The sequence below is a fragment of the Oculina patagonica genome, chromosome 13 (genome assembly GCF_052425735.1).
Source record: "Oculina patagonica isolate OP01 chromosome 13, crgOcupat, whole genome shotgun sequence".
In the NCBI taxonomy this organism is placed as follows: domain Eukaryota; kingdom Metazoa; phylum Cnidaria; class Anthozoa; order Scleractinia; family Oculinidae; genus Oculina; species Oculina patagonica.
In genome coordinates this window covers 17,824,536-17,837,061 of record NC_135770.1, presented here as the reverse complement: position 1 = coordinate 17,837,061, position 12,526 = coordinate 17,824,536, and the positions used below count along the sequence as shown (strand labels likewise).

Below are 12,526 nucleotides of genomic sequence, written 5' to 3'. Positions count from 1 at the left end.
AGCCAGCGTGATCCCATCATGATGGGATTTCACAGAAAATGTGATGTAACATTTCACAACAGTTGTAATATTGTGAATGTTGGCGAGTTTTCTTCAATATTTTCCGTTTTTCTTTGAAAGTCATAAGAAAAGCCAAGGCTTGGTTGTTCACTATGCCTGTAAGCAGTTCATTATCGAACAAATTCACCATTTTGTACGGCTCTCAGACGGGACAGGCCAAAGCGATAGCAGAGGAAATCCACGAGTTCTCAGAACAACATGGGCTACACTCGAACTTGTTCTGCCTTAGTCTAACCGAGAAAAAGTTCACCTTGGAAAAAGAATCTGTTGTCGTGTTCGTGGTGTCAACAACTGGGGAAGGTGATCCACCGGACACAATGAGTAAATTCTTCAGAAGGCTGAAGAAGAAAACCCTTCCTGGTACACATTTGGAGAATTGTCGTTACGCTTTGCTCGCCCTGGGTGACACGAACTACACAAACTTCTGTAACAACGGCAAGGCCTTGGACAAAAGATTACTGCAGTTAGGAGCTCGGCACTTTTATGATACTGGTTATGCTGATGATGCAGTTGGTTTGGAGTTAGTGGCAGAACCATGGATCGAGGGTCTATGGCCAGCCTTGAGGAACCATTTAGGCCTTCCAGCAGAGAATGGCCAAGAGTCAGATGACAAGTCCACAGTTTCAGAAGTTAGTCATATTATAGAGCCAGTTGTCAATGGTGAGAGCGAATCTTCAGAAGTTACGGCTGATAAAACAGTTGCGGTGGACTCTGTTGATAACCAAGTTTCTCAAGATGGTGACACTGCTCCGTTTTCATCACTCACTCTAGCAGACCAGCTAAAACAATCTGTTCCTTCTCTATCAGCTAGTGCATTGTCTATACCACAGCTTCCACCACCCTACTTAGAGATAAGCTACCATCCTGATCAGGAACTTGACTGTACAACATTGCCCTTGCAAGGTGGTGCAAGCTTTCCAAGTGCCATGACCGATGTCTCCATGGCAACTGTGGTTTCAGCAAGGCAACTAACGGACAGTAATGCCGTCAAGACTGCCTTGGACATAGAGCTTGACATCACAGGTTGTAACATGAGCTATGAGCCTGGGGACTCTTTTGGAATTGTGTGTCCGAATGCAAGTGCTGAAGTCGAAGAACTGATAATGAAGCTGGATTTGGTAGAGAAGGCTGATATTCCTTTCTCTGTTAAGCTGATGACATCAATAACCAAGAAGGCAGCTAGTGTGCCAAACTTCATTCCAGAGTTCTCCACCATCAGGCACACCCTGCTAACATGCTTGGAAATCAGAAGTGTCCCAAGCAAAGCTCTTATAAGGGTTATGGCTGAGTACACTAGTAACCCTCAGGAGAAGAGAAGACTTCAAGAACTCTGCAGTAAACAAGGTGCAAGCGATTATACCAAGTTCATAAGGGAGCCCGGGTTATCCTTGTTGGATTTTCTTTATGCCTTTCCATCTTGTCAACCTCCATTTGAAAGGTTACTTGAACTTGCTCCACGCATGAAGGCACGTCCTTATTCAGTATCAAGCTCTCCTCTGGAAAATCCCAACCGTCTTCATTTTGTCTTCAACATCGTGGAGTTTCCAGCAGTTGACAGAGTAAGGCAGATGAGACAAGGTGTTTGCACTGGTTGGCTGGCTGAGATTACCAAAGCTCAGCAACAAGAAGCAATCAAAAGCAATGACAGACTGACTGATAATTTATCAAAGTTGACTTTGCAAGAGATACCTAAAGTACCAATCTTTCACAGAAAAAGTCTCAATTTCAAACTACCAAGCACTCCTGAAACACCCATCATCATGATTGGTCCTGGCACTGGAGTGGCACCATTCATAGGCTTCTTACAGCACAGGGAACACATGCTCAAGACCACAGGCATGGCACTCTCCGAATCATGGCTCTTCTTTGGCTGCAGGCATAAAGAAAGAGACTACCTCTACTGCCAAGAGCTTGAGCACTACCAGTCAACTGGTGTTTTGTCACGCCTTTTCCTTTCCTTCTCCCGAGATACCATCAGTGATTTGACCAGTAATCCTCCGCCAAAGTATGTGCAGGATAACTTGAGAAGTCATTCTGCAGAGGTAGCTGAGCAGGTGTTAAACAAAGGAGCAGTGGTGTACATCTGTGGCGATGCTGACAACATGGCAAGGAATGTGTTTGATACTTTTCTTGAAATTGTTCAGGAGTTCAAGGAAGTAGACATCAAGGAGGCAAGAAAGGAAATGATGAAGTTGCGTGAGAACAAGCAATACCTTGAGGACATTTGGACATGAGCACCAGAAATATGTGTATGTTAACAAGAGGACAGTAATATTATTTTAAATATCTTGGGTGACAGTTTTTTTAGTCTCTGAGAAGGCATAAAACTGAGCCACAAGAAAAAAGTCGGAAGTGTTAAGACAAAAACTTTTCACCTGTTTGTTATGCTTTGCTGCCTCTGACAAGGAAAAGAGAAAAAACCTCTTGTATCCGGACTAGATTTAAATATTTGGTAGAAAGTCCAAGTGTGATTTCATTAGAACCCCAGCTTACGAACCTCCATCATAGCTGCCTTTTTCTTTTGCCCTAATACCCTGTAAGACAGAGATTCAATGATCAGATTTTGTTAGCTGTCTGGTTATCAGACTGCTAGGGTTTCACTTTATAATTTAACGAAAGGTTTGGGATTCCACCAGGTTTCTTTATTGTAATCTCAAATTAATATATTATTACAATGATCCTTCCAATATAACAACTGTGTGGAACCAGCCAATTCTTGGGTATACTGAAATTGGAATGTAATTTTTCAGGAATGCAGAATCATTAATACTTTTAGGCACATTCATCTTATGTCGTAAGGTGTAGCACCATGCCAATCAAAATTCCCCACACAGGGGCTCCCATATTCTGGGGAATGCTCTCATTTAAAAATTATGGTCATTACATTGGAGTTATGTGGTACTGGAAATACTTTCTAAGAGTAGTGCTTTGCATTAAGATTTTTAGTTTTTAAGTAATAAGTCGTGAAGTAAAGCCAAATTGGTTATTGTTGGCCTTCTGGGAGATCAGCCACTGGCTGAATGAATGGGCAACATTTTATCACTTTTGCAAAGGTCTGTCATAGAGAATGTATCCCTAAGAATTTTACAAAAAGAAAATTGTCAAATTTATTTGTTGGTAAACTCAGGTTAAGTTAAATGCATGTAGTGATGAGCTTTTGAACTAAAGACTCCAAGCACAATCTTTTAGTGGTACATCATTGGATATTGGTAGAAATTTTGGCAAATGCCTCTGTTACCCCACGTTCCAGAGGCTTTTCCTACCCACAGCCTTGAGCTGAACCATAACCAACTATATATACTTTGGTCCCAGAGGTTTTCTTCTGGAACCAGGGTAAACCAACTATAACAACTTGAAAAGTAGCTTTGAATACCAATACTATCTTGTCATTAGTAAGTAGTGTTACACTTTTCTTCAACACTGAACATGTTGTGTTGTGTTGACTATGTAGGAAATGAATAAATGCTTTAAGAGTTATTTACTGTGTCCTTTGTTGGGTGTGGTGGGGGGGGGGGGTATGATGATGAAATCTTAAAATAATTATCTTAACTGAAATGGCATGAGTGAAATTTGCACCGTTTTGTGTCGTCAATTCTTCCCCCACTCACGCGAAGTCACAAGTCATGTATATTGGACATTGATGAGTCATCTGTGATTATACCCTAGAAATTCCTCACTGATGACATAGTTCTATGAACAGAAATCCGTGTAGTGTCTGTTGGTATTTTCTTGCCTGTGGCCAATATCTGTAATGGCCTTGACGCTCTGATTTGGAAAGGCAGCAAAGAAATGTGCCAATCTTTTTGGTCGTGGTCACTTTAAAGGATGCCCCTACTTTTGGACAGTTACATGTCTTAGTCTACCGATATGGCCTTTTTTCTTAGTTATAATGAACAGGTGCACCCCTATCCCCTTGCATTCACTGTCATTCAATTTCCCTGTACTAAGACAGTCAACAATTGCAATGACATTTTATTCTCACACATATTATGCCTACAAGAAAATTATGTGCTTTCCTCTTCTTTAAATAATGACCGACTAGTAAGTATGAATTTACAAGTTCTTTCAGATGGCTATATCAGCACTGTAAATTTTGGTTTCTTTTAAATTTGTTATTGTCGTTATTTTGATTTTCTTGGAAATATATTAAATGATACTGCCACGAGGGGGTTAACTTGTTAGAAGTATACCAATCCTCAAGGCTTATTAGTTTTAGAGGCAGTCCCTCATACTTAGTTCATTCTATGGGGGGGGGCGTTTGGATTTTCGGTTTTGGCTTTTTTTTTAGATCGGTTTTTACCCTGTTAAACTGTGTTTTTTTCTTATGCGGTTTGTGGGTTTTCCTTCTATAGACATTTGGTTTTCGGTTTTCGGCAAAAATACAAGTGGTTTTTCGGATTTGGTATTCAATGTGGTTTTCGGTTTTTCCCATTGGTTTCCCGTTCAAAATTCTAGTTTGAGTAGTATGATTTAGCTTGTAACTGAACAGAAATGTCAAAAATCTATAAGAAAACCTTTTTGAAAAAAAAAACGTCAGATGTCAATAGGTTAAGGTAAGGGTTTTAAGAATTTGAATTTTTTGTTTGCTGTTTTCGGTTTTGGTCAAAATTTACTGCGGTTTTGCGGTTTTTGATGATTTTTTGTTTGGTTTGGCAGTTTCTAATAGGGCCCAATGCCCCCCTCATTCTACAGTAACTCTCACATGGAAAATGTCGGGCAAATTTTTTAAGTATCTTTAAAGGCCCAAACACCTGGCAGTATATTTATAGTAGCCAGAGATTTTTACTGCTGATGATTCAATCACACATAGGTTCTGCTGGTTACAATGGTCACTTGTTCTCTTCCAGAACACAAGCAAACTCCTGGGAAAACTTCTTGGCCACGCAACCCTTTACAAAATGCCGTTCCCAGTTCTTTGCCATTTTTCATAAAACCTAACGTTCCTTTATCCAAATCAAGCAGAATTCCAATCATGTCCCAAGTGTGATAGCTTTCATTCCGTGCCCCTTCTATGGCCTCCCAGATGGGAACATCAAAGGTGAGGAATCCGATTTGATTGTACGCCCATCCTACTTTTCTACCAATTGCCGGCATTGTTCTGAATGCTTTAGCCTTCTTGAATTCAGCTGTTACAACACAAACTGCAACTTGACCTCTACAGTTGTTAAAGTAAAACACCCATTCATGCTTTCCACGAGTGTAACCACGCTCACCAGGTGTAAGAATCAGCGTTGTGCTGTAGCCGTTACCTAGAAAAATCAAACAAAATATCTCGTAAAAATGAATGCTCCTCATTGGATCTTGCCATGACATCTGAAGCAATGTCATATATTAATAATAATACTCCTTGCTAACCCACTGGCGACTTTTTGTGCATTCCTATTGGCTGAAATGAGTCATGTGGTACAAAATGAAACCGAGATCTCTAGTTGTAAATGTCATACCAAACTGTGCAAAAAACACTTTCACCAGGTAATCAGGGCTTGGATTCCAGCTTCCTCTTCAGATGTGAGCACCTCTCAAATTGCTTGTCTTTGTTAAAAACTTCATGACTTAGGGGGCATATGACTTACCTGGGCCCTTCCCCAGCTTGACACACTATTGGGGTCCACATTACTGAGTTTATCATTATGGACGGTTTCTCAGTGCAATATAACTTTTTTTTTTTTCCCCTTCCCCTTTCCTCTTTCACCTTTCCCCATCCTTTTTTTTTGTTGTTTTCATTTCTTTTTCCTTTTATACATCCCAATAAAAGTGACTAGAATATTGCTTCTGTCCCTCTATATGGGATGGTAATCCATTGCTGGCTACCTCCCTTCCCCCCCTCGTGCACACAAACACAGACCCTTTCCTATTTTTGGCAGGTTATGTTCATATGTGCAGAGAGATAATCTGAAAGTGCCTTGCCCAAGAACACAATGCAGTGATCACGACCAGTGCCTGAACACAGATTGTTAAAACCAGAATCCAGAAGGGGAGGCCCGTGTTAAATGTAGCTCCAATTAATTTCCACTTGATAAGATGTCAATAACTTAAGATCTAATTCAATATTTATTCTTGGAGCTGACCATTGAAAGTGATTGTTTCGTTGTTGTTGGAGAACACCACTTCATCTGAGCTGCAGTTTGGATCGAATGCTGCTGGTTCCTCGTACTCCTTCAGCCATGTGATGACGTTTCGGGGAAGCGGGAGTCGAGAAAGGAGCTTTCTGCTCCCCACAGAGCGGATGAGAACACGGCGACACTGTTCTTGGAGACTTTCGCAGCACTGGAACATTCACGCGAAGCTTTTTCTTGTTGCTAAAAAGAAATTTACCAAAAACAAAAGTCGACGCAACAACTTCTGTTTCCAGTTTTACTTCTTTTTGTTATTGTTTTTCCACTGTGTAACCTCTCGTAAAGGCTTGGTTCCTAAGTTTGCTAACAAAATGGCGCCTTCGCGCGTTTATTACGAGGGTCTACTTCATTCATGGATTGATCATAAGCTAAATTTTAATAGATGAGAGGGGCAGTGTTAAGAACTAAAAGCATGACGATTGCCGATGATCCATGTCTTAGCTGCGCAGGGATTTATACGTGAGAATGTCGTCCCGAAAGCTGCGCCGTGTCGCGGGAATACCACCAGAAATTGTGGAAAGACTTGCTAAACATCGGATAATTTCTTGCAAGGTATTTCTTTATAATTAAGAAAAACATAAGCTTGATTAGCAGGGAAGGGTGGTGGTTGCAGAATATCTCGCAAGGTTTGTATACAAATACTCAGAAGTATTTTGCGTAGTATTCTGCATAGTGCACTTTGCTCTGATTTCGCAGTGCCTCGCGGTGCGTCTGGGTGGGTAACCTGTGGATCCCACCCAGAGGAAGAAGAAGAGAAGCAGTAGTCCTTCTCTAGCAGTTCGCTTTCGCTTGAGCTAGTGTAGACTCAGTTTAGCCAGGATAATAACCTGTATCCGGCGTTTTCATAAGGCACTTTGAAATTGTCAAAAAGATATTGTAAAATGACCCAGGGGGGAGGGGGAGGAGGTAGTTCTCAGGTACGTACATATGTTTTGGGTGGGTATGTGCCGCTCAGGTCATACAGCCTGCAGACCATCATATTTTGTTCTTCCTAGACTGCAAATTGCTTTTGTTTTTTCCTAAAGAACAAAACGACTATAATTTCTTGACTGTAAATAGCCAGATAAATACAAATGTACCGGCAAACTGACGCTCAAAATTGGCTTAAAACCACCAAACTGCCAGAGTATAAAAGACCTTCATAATTTGAAACTTTCATGTGTTGGAAATAACTTACCCCATTCTAGGAATGGTCTTTTAATAAAATAGATCAGGAGCCCAAAATCACGACCCCGTTGGGTGGTACATACTCCTCTCCAAAAAGATATTTTGTGGGAGTACCCCCACCCCTCCACCCCTAGGTAGACTGAGCTGTTTCAACTCACTGGTCCTGATGTTGTTTATCTAATATCTTTTGGGGCACATAGGATGTGCTTCAGAAAAACTGCCTGGAGCTTCTCAAGTGCACTGGAGCAAGTTATCAAGAGGTGTTAGAGATTCAAAGGGCTGTAGGTAAAGCCATCATTCCCAAGGTGCAAACGGTAAGAACATATCACTTAGGAATCAAATGGATATCCAATGATAATTTTAAGATACATTTTGTCACCGGTTTCCAAGGGGTAGCCTAATATATAGACAAGACACTTCTTAAATTATTGTTCTAAGACCTGCTCTCCACCCCCCTCCCCCCCTTCAGAATTAGGTATATGAGGCCTTCCAAGGGGTAAAAGCGACAAGCGACATGACCCTGAATTCTGGCGACACAAGAACATTTTAACAGCGACAAGCAACATCTTTATGGCACTGAAATGCGACACAATGTGACAGTAACACAATAGCGGAAAAAACGACAGTAACATTTACAGCTGTTGGCTAGGCGACATCCGTTCCCAGAAACATGTGACATTGCGAAACAGCTACCGCCTTGGAAGGCCTCATATATCAGACAGTTTTTGCAAGAATAATATTTTATGAGGAAGGGAAATCATAAAAACCCACTTTTTTGGCAAAGTATGGCAAGAGCATCTCCCTTTGTCCAACATCTGTTTTTTGGACATTAAATGTTTTACCTGTAACAAGGTGTAGAAAAACTGAACTTACAAGGAATTCAAGAACTGAGAAGAGCTTCATGAAGAAATTATTGGTGGTGACTGCTAAATATCTAAATGAACTTGGAGATTGAGACATAAAAACTAAGCTGTCAGTCCACCTTTACCATCTGGCTTTGCCTGTTACACCTGAGTTCCTCTGCTCCTACCCAATTCACAATAATGAAATTACTTTGTGAGCACTTCCCAACAGAAGATAGTCTAGGGTTATTAAACCACAGAACATTTTATTCTTATATCATTCTGTGATGTATTTTTCAGGCCTTAGCTCTGTTTGAGAGATCAGGACATCAACAGTCATTCTTCCCAACATCCCTTAATGATCTTGATAAGCAGTTACATGGAGGACTGACTTGTGGTACAATCACAGAGGTGAGATGAAATACTTAAACAACTGAACGTTTTGTCACAGAACAGTTTTAATGTGCAAATGAAATTAAAAGAATTTTACCTCAACTTATCACAAGATGAGTAACAAGCATCTTTTTATTTGCTATTGACTTCCTTTCCCCTCTAGGCCTGTTTCCAATAAGATATGGAGTTTGGCATGTTCTAAAAATAGGTGAAAACAATCAGATCACATCAGACAGCCCAGAATAGCCCAGAACACACTTTAAAATCATAAAAGAGAAGGTCACTCCAAAAACCATATACTTTTTCTCACCACCACATTAAAGTACAATCATAATTAATAATTATAATTATTATTAACTACAGCGGTTTCAAGTTCCAAGAGCTTTGTAACCTCACGGCAGTCCCATTCTTTACCCAGACCTTTGCTTTCTTCACTTTGCAAGACATGAAGCTTTTAGGAATTCTGTGCCAGCAACGTCAAAATCTGGCTATGTGTGCATGCGCAAATACACTATTTTTGACAGGCTCCCCAGAGCTATTCTCGACGTCAGTCATACTTAAAATAGAGAATAGCTCTGGTGTTGAGAATAGCTAGAGTCCACACTATTGGTGCAAACCAAAAGTAATGTTGGATAAGTACTGGATTTTACATAACTCATAATTATCTCATAACTGTTATTTCCTTGTTGTTGCATGCACAGATAGCAGGCCCAGCAGGATGCGGGAAGACGCAATTCTGTATCATGCTCAGTTTGTTGGCAACACTGCCTCAAGACAGAGGAGGACTGGATGCTAGCGTTATTTACATTGACACTGAAGCAGCTTTCAGTGCAACAAGGTTGGGTGTCCTGTATGGAGTGTCTATGTTTATGCACAGGGTTCCCAGACTTGCAGCAAGACCACAAAGACATCTCTTAATTCACCTTACTGTAACCTATAAAAAAGCTTATACATGCCAAAATTTTGCTTTAGAGCTCTTGATACTGCATTTCCACCAAAACTTTAACTTGTTTAAAAATTAAACATGAATAAAATAATTTGTGAATTTTATAAAATCAAAACACTTTATCTGCTCAAGTCTGTGAAGGAAAGTACCGGTAATCTGAAGATATGACAATACACACAAACATGTATCATGTGGTCCAAGGAAATATCCAAACTCAAAATGCTGATGGTCACTGGCGGGGGGGGGGGGGGGGGGTTCAAAGAATGATACTTAAAGTATGAAGCTAAACAGGAATTGTGAGAGGGCGTGGAAGGGGGTCAAGCCAATAACCTCAAGTGGGAGGGGTATGGATATTTTCTGGAACAACAAATTGGTGGTGTCATAAACATACTAAAAAAACAGCTTTAATAGAGTTACCAGGCCTTACAGTATTATCTTGATGATGTAATATGCAAACATTATCACTAGATAAATCTTTACATTACCTGGTGTTATAGGCATGCAATGCATGCAGAGAGCTATGCGGCTGAAAGTTTTTGCATGCATTGCAGACCAATGATATAAGGTAATCATGTTGTTGTTAAAGGGTACTGTTGTGATATTTCTTGGTCCCCTGTGATTAATTTAATATTTTCTCATTGTAAAGGTGAGAGTAATTGAAGAGCTCCCGACAAAAACGTCCCCTGGACTTTCTGGCTAAATCGAACGTTATCAAAACAACTCCAAATTGCGCATGCAGGTTTGTTTACGTGTGCTAAACACTGTCCTGTGTTGCATTCGGCTGGTCTTTTCTTCGTTTTTCAGAAATTATGTATGCAAAAAAAGGCATTTTGCAAGCTTACGTTCTCCCAGTCAGCTAGCAGTCTGGGTTTTCCAACGCATCGCATGTACATCTTTCCCTGTAGGGTTTTCTAAGCGTCTACAGAAGGCGAGAAACCATTTAACAAGCATGTCTTCGACTCGCTGCGCATGTTTCTTGTTGATTTGAGTAGAGTAGGACTGGATACTGCATTGTGACGTAAGGTCACATGTTAGAGGCGGAAGAGTTTGAATTGAGCGAAATGGCGCCTGTGAAAGTAAAACGAAGAAGTTTATAGTTTTAGCTCAAGTGCGGCTGCCAGGTGGTTGAAGGACATCATTAAGTCTGAATACCCGTAAGTTTACAGCATCGCTCGAAGAACTGAGTGATGTTTCTGCCTTTGTTCTGTACAACTTACAGCGCTGTTTAGCGCTTCGGAAAAAACGTTACACAAAACAAGGTAGTTTTGAGCCTGACTGCATAGAAAGCCTAAAACAAGAGGTTTCTTGCCGGGAGCTTCGTCAACGCGAGTTTTACAGGGTCCGCTTGGATTCTGCCGCGACAAAGTTGCCGAGAAGTGACCTGGTTTTAGACTTTAAAAAATTCTTTATAGGTTTGGCAGGGGACCTTCCCTCGCCAAAATTTTTTCTGTGCCTCATTAAATATTAATCAATCAATAAATCAATCAATCGATTCGTGCCTTAGTTTACCTTGTTTTCGTGGGATTTTGTAGATGTGTGATGATGTAAGGAGTGGAGATAGAAGTGAGAGCAAGCCGGCGGCACTTAACTGAAAGCAAAACTAGTATAATGTGACAACATGAGCAAACGTATTCAATCAACAATCAGTCTTTATTTCACTTTCACCTCAAAATTACAGCTAACGGTAACAGATTACAATAGTCTTGCCCGAAACAACAAAAAGCAGCTAACCGCAAGCAGACTGCAGTGAAAGCCAGCCGCTTGAAACGCTAACCCTAACCCTTAAACTTGGGTTTAGCTTTTTAAACCTAAATTTGAAAGGAAACCCTAGCGTCAGACCCTAACCCTAACCCTTGGGGTTTAAGGTTAAGCTTTTTTCGCTAGGGTTAAGTTAAGGGGTTAGGGCTAGGCCTGTAATCCCAAAACTTTAGCTGGTTTCATTGTTTTGCAGAACAAAAGGTTTCCTTTGCTTATCGTTTGTAAAAGAAAAGTCAAAAAGACGCCACGCCTGCAAAAACCTTGTCTTTTTGCATGTGTAATTTTTCAAAAACGAACGGAAGACCAGCCAAATGTAACACAGCACAGTGTTTAGCACACGTAAACAAACCTGCATGCGCAATTTGGAGTTGTTTTGATAACGTTCGATTTAGCCAGAAAGTCCAGGGGACGTTTTTGTCGGGAGCTCTTCAATTGATTGTGCTCTACTCCTGATGGAGTATATTTTGTCTTTTTTTCCCCTTAGGTTGATTGAAATGGCATCTAATCGGTTTCCAGACATTTTTAGCACAAACGAGTCATTGCTTCAGCTTTCAGAGAGAATACATGTGTACTGGGAATCAACCTGTAGCTCATTATGGGATAGGTAAGATACTTAGAGTCAACTACTATTTGCAACGAGAAGAAGTTGGAATAATTCAGGACGTCAGTAATTCTAGTGTGACACTTTGCCAAGTAACTGTGCTATCAAGCTGTTGGGTTAAAATGATGAAATGATGTTTGCAGTGTGTAAGATTCGGTTTCAATTGCTTAAATGGTTAAAATGCTGATTAATAGTTAGGTCTAGCTATTTATATCCGACAAATCTTATTCACTAGGATTTTAGATCATTTTATGTAACTATATGATTAAAAGAGTGAAGTATTTAATGACCATAAAATTATTTTGCAGGCTTCAGAGACTGGAAGAAGAGATTATCTCCAAACGTGTAAAGCTGATAATTTTGGACTCTATGGCGTCTCTTGTAAGGAAAGAGTTTGACAGTAGGGTGTCCAGGAACTTAAGTGAAAGAACTGCACTTCTTTCTAAAGAGGCGGCGATTTTAAAGTAAGCAGATATTCTTTTCAAAAAATAAATAGTGAGGTCTCTACGTAGGTCTGCAACTTTTGGAGTGCTCATACCGTCTTGTGGCCTGACAGTGAAACTCGCGCTGCTAAAAAATGGATTTATTTTCTTAGATAAAAACTCATCGACATTGATTGACAGTTGAAAATAATTTTGCTTTT

The 12,526-nt window shown here is 40.4% G+C and overlaps 3 protein-coding genes across 3 annotated transcripts in view; 2 read left to right on the top strand and 1 right to left on the bottom strand.

Moving 5' to 3' along the window:
* Positions 1 to 9: 9 nt before the first annotated feature.
* Positions 10 to 3,535, top strand: LOC144634560 (methionine synthase reductase-like). The gene has a single exon (XM_078493557.1). It carries the CDS (start codon positions 153 to 155, stop codon positions 2,292 to 2,294), a length of 2,142 nt encoding a protein of 713 aa, XP_078349683.1. The 5' UTR covers positions 10 to 152; the 3' UTR covers positions 2,295 to 3,535.
* Positions 3,536 to 4,777: 1,242 nt separating this feature from the next.
* LOC144634696 (SPRY domain-containing SOCS box protein 2-like) lies at positions 4,778 to 6,465 on the bottom strand. The gene is made up of 2 exons (XM_078493730.1): positions 6,129 to 6,465; positions 4,778 to 5,309 (listed from the first exon to the last, which is right to left on the bottom strand). Exons 1-2 carry the CDS (start codon positions 6,334 to 6,336, stop codon positions 4,861 to 4,863), a joined length of 657 nt encoding a protein of 218 aa, XP_078349856.1. The 5' UTR covers positions 6,337 to 6,465; the 3' UTR covers positions 4,778 to 4,860.
* An 18-nt stretch (positions 6,466 to 6,483) lies between these two features.
* Positions 6,484 to 12,526, top strand: part of LOC144634626 (DNA repair protein RAD51 homolog 2-like) — a 12,396-nt gene continuing 6,353 nt past the window's right edge. The window contains exons 1-6 of the mRNA XM_078493643.1: positions 6,484 to 6,728; positions 7,544 to 7,657; positions 8,486 to 8,596; positions 9,280 to 9,416; positions 11,767 to 11,886; positions 12,192 to 12,347. Coding sequence (XP_078349769.1) covers positions 6,642 to 6,728; positions 7,544 to 7,657; positions 8,486 to 8,596; positions 9,280 to 9,416; positions 11,767 to 11,886; positions 12,192 to 12,347 — 725 coding nt within the window. The 5' untranslated portion in view covers positions 6,484 to 6,641. The remainder of the gene's footprint in view (positions 6,729 to 7,543; positions 7,658 to 8,485; positions 8,597 to 9,279; positions 9,417 to 11,766; positions 11,887 to 12,191; positions 12,348 to 12,526) is intronic.